The 13,495-nt window shown below is 32.0% G+C and overlaps 1 protein-coding gene and 1 non-coding gene across 2 annotated transcripts; both read right to left on the bottom strand.

The window, feature by feature from the left end:
* Window positions 1-1,713: 1,713 nt before the first annotated feature.
* LOC145115865 (CASP-like protein 1) lies at window positions 1,714-2,973 on the bottom strand. Its single transcript, XM_079052223.1, has 3 exons — window positions 2,670-2,973; window positions 2,435-2,564; window positions 1,714-2,061 (listed from the first exon to the last, which is right to left on the bottom strand). The coding sequence occupies exons 1-3, from the start codon at window positions 2,924-2,926 to the stop codon at window positions 1,834-1,836; spliced, it is 615 nt and encodes a 204-aa protein (XP_078908349.1). The 5' UTR covers window positions 2,927-2,973; the 3' UTR covers window positions 1,714-1,833.
* Window positions 2,974-11,594: 8,621 nt separating this feature from the next.
* Window positions 11,595-11,702, bottom strand: LOC145118119 (small nucleolar RNA R71). Its single transcript, XR_013713099.1, has one exon. It is a non-coding gene; the product is annotated as a small nucleolar RNA R71 (small nucleolar RNA).
* Between the last annotated feature and the right edge of the window lie 1,793 nt (window positions 11,703-13,495).

The raw sequence follows: 13,495 nt of genomic DNA, 5'->3' as shown, positions 1-13,495 counted from the left end.
TACTATGATTCCAATAATACATTTCATCAAACTTTTGGATATGTTCGAATTAGCATGTATTATGGTTAATTTGAGCGGTCCATTAGTTAAATGAGTTCCAAAATCCTATCCAACTGTATATTTGGTAATGCAGGCCTCATTTACATGTCTAACAAGATGATTACACAACAATACATGCCATTCAAATATTCGAATCAACTTTGAACTTTTTTTACAATACTAGTTTCATATATTTCATGACTTGTTTTAAGCACGTTAAAAATGTTCTACATTTAAATAAGTACGAACGATCTCATAAAAATTTGAACAAATTATATGAATTATTAGACTATTACTGGACATTTGGGGAGAACAATTTGTCTTTTGATCCTGTGAATAGCAGCAAGGGCTCGATATTCATGATCACATTATCATCTATGTGGTTCAATCTTCTTAATACATTTTAGTCGCGGCATATTCTTGCAAATGACAGTACTTTATCCTTAGTATAATACTCAAGGATTAGAAGTAATAATACAATGACATTATGAATTCATACATTTAATTGTAGACTAAACATTTTGAGAAAACGAGTTGTCTTTTGATCCTATGGATAGTAGCAGGGGATCGTAATCCATGATCACATTATATTCTTTATGTTTCAATCTTTTATTTCCCTTCAAATATAATGGGCATGTATGCTTTCTTGGTCATTTTCTTGTTATGGAAACGAATAACTTATCAGAATTTGTTTAAGAATAAGCCTTCTTATTATCCTTGGCGTGTGGGGTTGGATTAGTAACACCAACACTAACTGTATAAAAACCATATACTCACAACATGAAACATATGAAAATCATGTATTTACAACTTAAAAACTTGTAGAGAAAAAATAAGAGAGATAGAGAGGAAGGGAGGGAGGCGGTGGTGGTTTCATCATCCTAATCATTTCTTCTCAGATATGGGTATTGATCATGTAGTTGTGGTTTTGCATCAAATCTAGTTGTTGTAGGAGGGAGGTGGCGGTAGGGTTCATGTTTTCATCACTTTTCATCAGATCATACCAAAAACATAACTAAGGAAGGGATGAAGAGGAGGTAGTGGAACATATCTGATGTGGTGGTGGAACCACCGTTTGCCACCATAAAATGAACCACACACTCCAGATCTAGACCTGAAATGCATTAAACACATCAGATCTGATGCATATATAATGGTGTTTCACCGGATATCAGAGAGAAGGAGATAGAGGTGATCTGAAGGTTTTTCAAAGGAGCAGCGACGGAGACGAAGAAGCAGTAGTTGCGGTCTACAATGGTGGTGGCGATCGCCGGTGGTAGTAGGTAGAGGTGGTGCTGTTACGTTTTGAGTGTTCTTGAGATGGTTTGAAACTTTTGGATATGAGATATGATTTTGCAAGTGTTTAAGATCTGATTAAATGATAAAAAGTTTTACATCTTTAGTGACCTGTTGGAATTCCTATTGATCTTTTACTCATATCGATATGCATCTTTAGTTAGATAGATATTTCCAGTTTTATGTTATCTTCCTTATTTTGTTTACCCTTTGTTTATGTTCGGACGTTGAAAAAATAATAAAAGTCTAGCCATCGGTGTTAGAATGACATTGTCCAAGGCTTTTGTATGAATTTGGCATCCTTATTAGTTATTTCATAAAACATTGTTTACTTCTCTTAGAATGAATGACATTGACTAAGGCTTTTGTATGACAGAGTTATCAAAAGCAATTTTTTGTGATATTCCTAAACAAAATGGGCACAATGAAAAATACAAATAGACAGTAATTTTATGACATAGAAACTTGTAGAAGTGAACATCTTAAGTGTTGATTGAACTATCGCCTTGTGGTCTTCTTGTAAAGCATGTGAGTGGAGAGCAGAACCAGTAGTAGAATTGTTATGGAGGATATGAGCGATAGAAGAATAGAGGCTGCAGCACGGAAGCAGAATGAATCATACGTAGTACACATCTTGTTCCATCCGGTATGAGAATTTCCTTTAATTCCAGTGTATGAGACTCCTGTTGCTGCTCCTGTTGCTGAAGCCATAATACCCAATAGCAACTGCACCATACCAATTGATTTTATGTTAATTCGAATATAAGACTAGCGACATTTGAGTTTCCATCTTTACAAATTTAACTCCAAAACAAATTCATTCTTATAAGAATAGAACTCAAAACCTCTCGCTTCATTCAGCAAAATCCGGCCTATTATGATCAAACCTTAATTTACAGACCTTGGATTTTTAACCTGTGTATATGAGCTACTTTTGCAAAAACATTTCGGATAGTGTTTTTACATTTTTCTTACGGATTAATAATTCTTGGAAAGATAGAAAATATTGCATTTACTTTGTATTATTACAATAAAAAATGTTTTCTTTTTATGTGAGATGTAGGTTTTCAAGTTATAATTAAGGGATGTATGAACTTACAGCATCAAACATCACAAAATGAAACTGCAATTTTGTGGAGATTCCTCCCGGTTTCATAAGTGCCAAAACCGATAGTGCCCCAGTGATAATGCTGTACAAGCAAACCAGAGAGAGTGCTGTAATCAAGTATCTGCACCATAACATCACATTCGTTAATAGAAACTCTCGAACTCATATATACAATGGTTAAAAGAACACAGGTTATTAAGATTTTTGTTCAAGTAATGAAACTTACATGAAAGATGGGATATAACTGAATTTTCCAGTCAATAGTATTGCGTGGCCTGGGGTAACTTGAATCAGCTTGGTTTGTTTAGAAATTAGCATAACAATGATTGCAACCAAGGATGTTGTGAATAGAAACGCCCTTAAGGCCAAATCAACCACCGGATGTGAATTATTCTTGTATTGTGATGACAGTGCTGATTGCTTCACTGGTTGCTGGGCGGCAGCAGGTGGAGGAGATGTGGTGACACTGACACGGGATCCCATGGCCACCAGAATTTGGACAGGAGAAAACGGAAACTTGTATTTTTGTAGTTTTGTGAAAGTGTGGTTGGATGTTAGCTAGAAAGTGCAGTTTTATACTACGTAGTACGTACCATCTTTTTGTCAACTGATTTGTGTCGATGTTAGTAGGATGCTCATGGCACATGTTTATGTGAACTTGACATTGATTAATTTGATTTGACAACCCAAAAACCGAAACATTCTACAATAATGGAATATTTTACATGACCATTTTGCAAAAGGATTTCCATGGCTGATTGTGTAGCAAAGATTTTATTTACAAATGGTATGTTCATTTATTGGTCGACAGATCGATAGTTAATCCCATCATCACTCATGCGTCGGTTTCATCCTAATTTCTAATACGTGATATATGCGCCGTTACCTTTTTCTACAATTTACACGTATTACGAATATGTAATATGTAATAAATAAATAAAGTACACAAACTAAAAATTCGAAAGATTAATCTATTTATTTCTTTATTAAGCCTTGATTAATAGGTTGAAAGCATTTTAGTATGCTAAATACTATATAATATATCAACATAAAATAAGAAGGTTTAAGTATATTTGTGGTGGCTTCCCTTAGTAAGCTATGTAGTCAATCGCGGCGCTATAGCTATACTATAGCGGTTAGCGGAGGTAAGGAAACGTTATTTCAAAATAGCAGTTTAGAATAGCAGTGTTTTTGGCTATTTTATATAAAAAAAATGTTTTTTTGTGTCATTCTATTGAATAAGATTGTTTTTTTTAATCCAAATCAAAACTTTTGTGTCATTCCATTGAATAAAATTATGATTTTGTAACTATCATGACTTCCATTGAAACCATATATATGTGTTGCCTTGCTAATTGTGTTCAAGACTTCAAGTACTAAATTATGATTAACTAACAAATTATTTAATCATTTTATTTGCTAACTGGGATTGTGTTGAAGTATCATAAAAGGATAAATATTGTTTATGTTTTCTTGTTGATTGTTTTAAAATATGATTAACTGTGACATTGATAACCGGTCTGTAAAGTATGATTAACTAATTATGAATTTATGATATGTAAAATATGATTAACTAAATATGATATATGAAGTATGATCTACTGATTAACTAATTAACTGGATTAGATTGAACTTTGAAGTATGATTTACTGATTAATACTCTAAAACGTAGTATAATAGCGGCCGATGACTGATATTATATTTTTTACCGCGATAACTGTTTAGGTACGTATTAAGAGAATAATAATTTATAAATTAGCATTTTTATTTAAACTTGATATTATCAGGCTCGTCATTCTGGGGAGGGTATAATTTACCTCTTGTACTGATATTGATGAAAATGTTGAGGATATATATTTATGTCGAAAATTCGAATATTATAAATCTAATAAAAAAAATCCTTCTGTTGAAATTTAAATGGTCTACGGATGTTATATTTGACATTATATATCTCAATATTGAAATAGTCGTTGACTGTTTTATCATTTAATTAACGAATTGACGAATATTTGCTAACTGTATATTACTTTGTATATCTTGTATATCATTAAAAAAATTTAAATACTACGTCTCCACAATCTTATGAACAGCGTGGATTGGTGATCTGTGACCTTTATAAAGTTATATTGAACTAATTACCATAGTAGTTTTACCCGTCGACAACGATAACCTCAGTTTTTTTCTTATGTTTTGAAAAAAATTTAAATTATGTAAATCTATGATAAACACGTATGAACTACTAAACTACTAACATTCTGCAGAATATGAAGAGAAAATAGTTTTGTGGATCAAGCAGTGACTAAATCATTTGCCTTCTATGGAGTCGGGTGCTAATTAAACATATAGTTTGCATGGTTTATTAATCGATATGCTCTCTCTCTCTCTCTCTCTCTCTCTCTCTCTCTCTCTCTCTCTCTCTATATATATATATATATATATATATATATATATATATATATATATATATATATATATATATATAGGTTCAAATGTTTCATACAAATATTGTATGTATGTATGTATGTATGGACCAATGAGAATTTAGCAATAATTTAATAATTAAATAAATTAATAAGGGTAAACTAGTAAATCATGACTCTAAAATTATGGTAATTGAGATAAATGGGGGAATGATTTAAAATCACCAAAATAAATATGTTGATCTAATCATCAAACCTTCAAATTTCTTCCATCCGTTCGTCCTCAGAAACCTTCTTCCCCCTGATTAACCCTCCGACACGTTCATCATCATCCCTCAGACCCTCACAACAGATCACCATTTTCTGTTCTTCTTCCTACCTCTTCACTGTCGGACTCGATCATTATTGACAAAGGTCGAAAGGCACCTTCGGCAGCTCCCTGCCACCCGAGCATCGCCATTGAATCTCCGTGAAACCCCAACACATACTCCGGCAGCCTTCTGCCACTTTGACGGTAACTTTTCAATTTTATCAAAATATGTTTAGGGTTTTGTGTGTTTCATTTGAGCCGTCATTAGCTTAGATACTCGATGAGTATATATTTTTGTTTATTTTGAACGCAGCATTACAGAATCATGTAAATTAGATTCATTTTTTTAATATATTTACATTATCTAAATCGGGGATTATCAAATTACATAAAAAATATGTAAGTTGTTTTTTTGGTATTTGTGAGCAATGTGAAAATTTGTGCCTTTTGTCGAAAAGATAATGGAAAGTCGATGTTTAATTTTTTTTTTATATTACTTATCGCTTCAATTAAATTACATTTATTATTAATTGTTTTATTTAGATTTTTAAATTGTTCATGTATGTGGTTGTAATATGCATGTGTTGTATCAAATGAATTCTATTACAATATGTATCAAATGTGCCTAGCTGTGCATGCACAAACATTTATGTTCTTTGGTTCTTTATATGTATTTTATTTTATTTTATACTAATTTCAAACTTTTTGATCATATTCAGTTTTATAATTCGCAAAAACATTTATGTTCTTTGGTTCTTTATATGTATTTCATTCCATTTTTTATACTAATTACAAACTTTTTGATCATATTCAGTTTTATAGTTTCCAGTGTGGTAGATACCCATTAACTGTATATTCCTTGTCATTTGGGGCTTCTTGATATTCTTGTAGCTACAAGCTACCAAAGTTGAATCTCTTCTTTCCACTTACTCCTTGTCCTACATGGTGATAGGGGAAACCTGATTGCAAATGTTACTGATGGAAATCTTAAAATTATGTTCTATCCGTCGGATGTGTAAGTAAATTACATTTGTTTTACCATTATTTTGTTCTAATATTTGCCCAGTTCATGCTTATTTCAGTTATATATCTTATCTTCCTACTAAATAAATTCCTTACTCTAATCTATAGCCGAATTTGATATTTTTTTTAGTGTTTCTTAAGTGTTTTTTTAGTGTTTTTAATACTATTCTGACAAAATATGATATCAAGAACACATGTTTTATGTAATACTTATATTCTGACAGAATGGACAAGTTCATTCTCATAATTTTTATGATTAACAAATCAATGCTTACCATTTGGCTTTGTTTTATGGTAATGGCTAACAAGTGTTTGTTGAAATGCTAAAAAAAATCAAAGAATCTAAACCATGTGGTAATCATGACGAACGATAGTGTAATATAGCAAAATGTATTTTATGTATAAACATTCTAAAGCATAGACTGCATAAATTCATTCTGGCAGAATGTCTTTAAGAATGTATGTGAACAACAAGTATATCTGTTTAACCGGTAATCTGCTAGAATAAATTAAAAGTCTTTAATTTGTAATACATTCTATAAGAATTTATAGTTTTATTCTTTTAGAATATACTAAAAGTTTTAATATTTTAAAGTTGATTATGTTTTCTTTATGGATATAGATTTTGAAGAGGCTGCCATTGATGTGGAAAAAGAAGAAAACATGGAGAACGAGAGTATTCTAGCAGAATGTATTATGCCAGAATATATAAAGTGTTTTTGTTAGATTTTGATGTTTTTATTTTTATTTTTTTAACCATTCTTAGTTTTAATCTTTAAGAATAAATGTAATTCTTAAACCATTATTAATCTTTTTTTTTTCAGAATGAATGTAATAATTTTTTAGTCATATTCTTTACGAATTAATGTAATTAGTGATTCTTAATAAATAAAATCCGTATTCTTTAGAAAATGTTATTCTTGATAATATGTTGTATAATTCTTTAAGCATGTTAATTATAAAAAATATATTGAATGAACCATATTCTGCAAAAATAAAATCGAGAATATATTTACTACTTTATATTTGACTCTATGTCATTCTGACAGAATAAAATCGGTTAGTATTATAAATTATAATAGAATTAAATTTGAATTAATTTAAAAAATTCAGATTTAAAAAAGGAAATTAATTATCCCTTAACATCTACAAATTTCCTTTTTTAATGTAGGTTAATTGACCAAAACACCTTTCTGCTGAAATTTGTGTGATTATATGATACATGTTACCCTATTGTAATATCGTAAACCCTCAGATCATGACCATTGAGTTTATCCATCCATTGGTCCGGAATTGTGCTTACGGACACACAATAGATATAAGAAACAAAATAACCTAGCCCTATATATATATATATATATATATATATATATATATATATATATATATATATATATATATATATATATATATATATATATATATATATAGGGAAAAGGGAATATACATTACAGCCCCACCTAAGCTTAGGTACTAAACCTCTTGAAAATACATTGTTTTACTATATAAAGATTACGGTTAATGGATTCACGATTAATACTTCAAGATGTAAATTCAAGATCGACACAATATGGTTTAGGGTTTATGGTTTATGGTTTATGGTTTAGGGTTTAGGGTTTAGGTTTAGGTTTAGGTTTAGGGTTTAGGTTTAGGTTTAGGGTTTAGGGTTTAGGGTTTAGGGTTTAGGTTTAGGGTTTAGGGTTTATGGGTTTAAGGTTTAGGGGTTTAGGGTTTAGGGTTTAGGTTTAGGGTTTAGTAATGTTCACTTGGGTGAAGTAATAAACGATAATGGAGGAAAGAAAACAGAGATGGTAAAACGATAATGAAAGAAAGAAATGTTATGGAGGATGGTATATGTACCAAGTGAAGCCAAACCGGGTATATTTAGCAAGTTAAAACAATATATTTTAGAGGTTTAGTACCTAAGCTTAGGTGGGGCTGTAATGTATATTCCCTATCCCCATATATATATATATATATATATATATATATATATATATATATATATATATATATATATATATATATATATATATTGTTATTTTTATCTATATCGGGTAATTTCTAGTTTTTGTGCTTGTCTTCGTCGTTGGGTTTTTGTGAACGTCTACCGCCTTTGGTTTCTGTGCCGTTGGGTACAGATATTCGTCCGTTCACCGCCTCCTTCGCCCAATTACACGCTGCCGCTCTTCTCGTCCAATAATATCCTCCACCGCCATTGACCGACGTCTTCCTATTCTCAATTGACCATAAAAGAATCACAGACCCACCGTCTCTACATCGATTTCACTATTCATCGTTATCTTCTCCATTTCTTCCATATTTTCCCCGATTTAGACACCACCTGCTTCCCTTATTTTGCATCATACCTGCAACGTCTTCATCCCAGGGTTCCTATGAATTGATCGATGTTTACATGAGGAAGAACCGTAAATTGATTGATACCTCACCTCCGATTAGAAGTAGTCCCGACATCAGACGAAGGTAATGACAAGCAACAGTTGAAAAGAAGCCTTGCTTCTACTTCTCCTTCTATTATTGAGGAAATCCAAGCTAAGCTTCACTGTGCAAATCGACGCGGATAGGTAATTGAGTCCATTACTTCTTCATGTATTATTTCTGTTCGATTTGTTGTTTATATGATGAGTTTGACAATTTGATATGGTTTTATTGCAACTGATTGGTTCTTTTGTATTAATAGTGGTTAAGGAATGAAGAATCAAAATATGAATTGGACATGTATTGCAATTTCATCCAACTTTATTTTAAGGTCGATTTCGCATACCATGTGTTAGATGAAATGTTTAACAGAATTAGTTCTTGATTAAACTCAGTTGATTATGAGGGATTGAAATTATGTTGTTTTAGTGTGATCATGTTGTAATCTACTTATATGTTTTTTGAATTTTTATCCACGTACACATTTGAAGTGCTTCATTTACTACTTGATGGGGTGCTTAAGATAATAATGAATATTTCATGATTGGTTCATGTAATCGATTTTGGTTGGTCTACCCCCATGGAATTTGGTATCAACAATAAGATATGTTTCATTATAAACCAAAAAACCAAATGGTAAGAATTTAAAATTTTGCTTATTTTCCAGGCTTTGGGTCTAATAAAAGAAGTTGTGCATGTCCAATTCAACAGAAAAAATACTTTATTGCAGCAGAGTTTGGTTAGTCTAATTTTCATTTAAGAAATAATAACCACTTTTGATTGTGTTGAAAGTTCATCTATTAATGGGGGAAAATTATAGGTAGATGTCCGGGACCAGGTTATTATTATTTCTTTTTCTGCTTTTGTGTTAAGCTTATTTATTTTTTTAAATAAATTATTCGCTACAAACGGATTTCTAGTATTAGAAGATTCCAATTGAATTGTATAGTAACTTAGAGGCTATGTGAAGGAAACAAGTCCTCGACACGATATTAACTTCCCCGTGGCACGGTGGTGTATTATTTGGAACCTTTATAAATATGACTCTAAGTCGGATTTTGAATAGAGCTGCAATTTTCTACGACTAGTTGTGACCAAAAACCTCTTAGAAACCATAAAAAGGATAGAGATTGATTGAGGAGTGAGTTTTGAAGAGATCAAAAGACGAAAAGCGATAAATCATTCGGTTTGCTCCATTTAAACATATTTAATCTAGTTTACTTGATGTTAATTCATGTATATGATTCAGTTATGGGATAAAACCCCTAGACTTTCATTTAACATAGATGATCCTTGATACTATGTGTTCATTTCGATTAAATTTTGATTATTTATTTTGGGTTTTACCTGTGTTTGATATATCGATTACCTAACATGTTAAAGTTCTAATTTTTATCTCTTATATCTATGAGTTATATGTAGTTGGATGATCATTCCAATTGCATTAACTTGATATTTAACTATTTATGACCATTAGATGGTTAGATCTAGAGATTAAACAAATCATAGGGTTAGATTAAATTAATTAGTAACTTTGATTGTGTTAGAGAGCATTAGATATCCAAGTTATGTACTTAATTGATTGTCTTAATCATAAATAAGAAATCGTTGGATCATATCATTAATAGTCATTGGATCATATCATAGATAAGAAATCGTTGGATCATATCATTAATACATAGAATCAATTAAGTGTTCACTTGTTACATGATCATTGTAAAAGTTGTCCATAAATTGTTAAACACTAGGAAATCGGAACAAGATAACTAGTAATATTAGAAATTGGTAATCAACTAAATATTCCATTGCATTGAAGAAATCAACCATAAGGAAGAGGTGATTCAAAGCTAAATTTAATATTGATTGAAATCGTTGTCTATTTTGCTTGCTTTAGTTAAAGTAATCATGTTAGTTTAATTACTTTTAATTGATGATTTAAGTTTTCTGAACTTGTAAAATCGGAAAACCCTCCCTTTTACAATATTTGCTTAGTTTAATTAGTATCAGTAGTTTTTCATTACAATAATACATGTTCCCTAATGTTAAATACCATTTCTTACCTTAAACTTTATTATTTCATGACTAGGTACACTGCTTATTTATGTTTTAAAATGGTTTTGATTTGATAGGTTTTTATAAATTTAAAACTGGTAGTAAAATACACAACAAGATTTTGGCGACGTTGTAGGTGAGTTGGTTTTACTTTAGTAAAATTATTTGCCATCAGTTAATCGATCCTTTTTGTGAGGTAAAAATCATAAAAATATATTATTCTTTTCATTTAATTTTAGTTTTCTTTCCACGATGCTGTGAATACCTTTCCGAGCCACGGAGACAAGGTTTTCAGTTTTTTTTATTTTAGTTTTTGTTCGTTTTATGCGTTTCCTTTTGTTTTATTTCAGTAGTACATGACCAAGAGATCTTAATCAAATATAGTTACTATTTTCAATGATCTGGAATCATAGTTTCATAAGCGAAAGAAGGACAAGAAAGAAGTGGGATGCGATACAAATAAGACACATTTAAAACCCGATTCTGAAACCAAAGCGAGGAAGAAAGCAAACCAAAAAAACAACATGGATGATATAGAAAATATGACCATGGAAGAGTATAACCAACGTATGCAAGAAGACAGCAGACTTGGTCTCGTGCGACTGGCCATCCCGAACGAAAAAAAATTCGAGCTAAAAGGGCAATTTCTCAACATGCTCCAAAAACAATCCATTCTATAAGAAAAGACCATGAAGAAGTTTATCAACACATAGTTACAGTTAAAGAAATCATGATTACTTTCATATCGTTAGTTTCAGAAAAGATGCAGTCATGCTAAGAGTGTTCCATCACGTTCAAGGATAAGGCAAAAACATGGTTAAAATCACTACCATCAGGCACGATTACTACATGGGACCAAGTGAAGAGTAAACTCATTGAGCAGTTTAGCCCACCATCAAATATTGCCAAGCTAAAGAAGAACACCCATAATTTCCAACAAATTTATGGGGAGTTAGTATATGAGGCATGGGAACGTTACAAAGAAAAGTTACCAAAATTGTCCTCAACACAACCTTAATGTGCAACATGAAATGTCGACTTTTTACAATGGCGTCAATATTTGCACAAGAAATCTTCTAGATTCCCAAGGGCCACTCATGAAAAAAAATATATGTGACTAACAAGGAGATAATCGAGGGATTTGCGAAACACTCACGTGAATATCACAATCCAAGAGATCATGTCATGTGAGGAATATCAAATGGAGATTGAGCATCTGATGGATTAGCTGCTATAAATTCCATACTTGACACGATGTATCGTAGCATTAAGAAGATAACTCAAGACATGCATGCCATTCAAGTTGGGTATGATAATTATAGCAGGCCTCACTTGACGAAAGATTGTGATCTAGATGAAAATGGGAACAAAAAATCTGAATTTTGCTACTCGGGTGGAGATCGATATGACAAGGATTACAGGAAACCCAAGAGAGAATGGAATCCATACAATGAGTACAAGAAAAAGAGGAAGAGAAGTTTAGGCAAAAAGGTCAAGAATTTTATTAAAATGATCAACCGGCTCACGAAAAGAAACACGACCTCGAATCTATTTAGCTCGTTTTGCCGAGGCATTTAAGAAACAGCACAATGCCACAGAAGATGTCATCAGAGAACAACAATGAACACTATGAAATCAACAACCTCCATTTTTAATATCGAGAAGTAATTATGGCAACTTTGGAGGCTTTTACAAGAGAAATTACCAGACACTTTACCAAGCAACCACAAAGACCTACCCGAAAGCCCATGTCTTAGCCGTCACAACTAAAGGAGGAGAGAAATATAAGCCCTTGGTGCTCCTACACACCACTTATACACCTAACGATTAGCAGCCCGAAGAAGCAGCCAAAAAGCAAAAGGAAAACGTCACTGCCAAGTTACCAGTCGTGGTGAGCATAATGCCATGTCGCGGTCAACTTCAAAGACTTCTAAAGCTCCATTTTTCAATCCATAACAATGAATACTTCCATATCTAAAACGAAAGAAGATGCTTGAGTTAGAATAGGAGCATAAAAAGTTCATGAAAAAGGTCAAGTCACTCTCAATCAATATGCCATTCATAGAAGCCATCGCTCAAATGCTAAATTATGCTAAATTTCTCAAAGATCTTATTAGAAATAGGAAGGAGTTCGAGCAAGCTTGAAAGGTGGTTCTTAATGAGAAATGTTCAGTATCAGTTATGCAAGCGCTTCCAATGAAAATGAGAGATCTGGGAAGGTTAACTATACCTTGTGAATTTGGAAATTCCACGAAGACGAATGGAGTAGCCGACTCAGGAGCTAGCATCAACCTGATGCCATTTTCATTTTAAAAGAAACTTAATCTGCAGGACCAAGAGTTGACTCAGATGGCTATCCATATGGCAGACGGATCCATCATCTACCCTCAAGGAATTATAGAAAATTTGTTTGTTAAAATTAGGATGTTCTTCTTTCCGGGTGATTTCATTTTTTTTAGATATGAAAGAAGATGAAGAAGTACTAATCATCATTAGGAGAAATTTTTTGTACTGCTACAGCTTTAGTTGACATCTATGACTCCAATCTTACATTGAAAGTGGGGTCGGAAAAAATTACTTTTAGAGTTGGTAAAGCCAATGAGTATTCACAAGCCAACAATGAGAAAGTGTTTTACATGGATAATTATGAAGAAACAATGCAAGAAGATGCTAAGGTGGTACAATAGGACAATAAATATTTTGATTACCTTATGGAGTTGAAAACGATGATAGAGGACGAGATGCAAGTGTGGAGTGAGCCAAGAAATGAGGAAAAATGCACTACTTCACGAGCTTTGGTTCCAATCA

The sequence above is a fragment of the Lactuca virosa genome, chromosome 5 (assembly GCF_052849685.1).
Source record: "Lactuca virosa cultivar CGN04683 chromosome 5, Lactuca_virosa_CGN04683_v6, whole genome shotgun sequence".
NCBI classification, from domain to species: domain Eukaryota; kingdom Viridiplantae; phylum Streptophyta; class Magnoliopsida; order Asterales; family Asteraceae; genus Lactuca; species Lactuca virosa.
This window is presented reverse-complemented; position numbering and strand designations above follow the sequence as displayed.

Coding starts and splice junctions, on each gene's coding strand:
- LOC145115865 (XM_079052223.1), bottom strand. CDS start 2,926: ATGGGATCCCGTGTCAGTGTCACCACATCTCCTCCACCTGCTGCCGCC. Junction 2,565..2,669: donor AGTTATATCCCATCTTTCAT/GTAAGTTTCATT, acceptor GTTATGGTGCAG/ATACTTGATTACAGCACTCT. Junction 2,062..2,434: donor ATTTTGTGATGTTTGATGCT/GTAAGTTCATAC, acceptor GGTATGGTGCAG/TTGCTATTGGGTATTATGGC.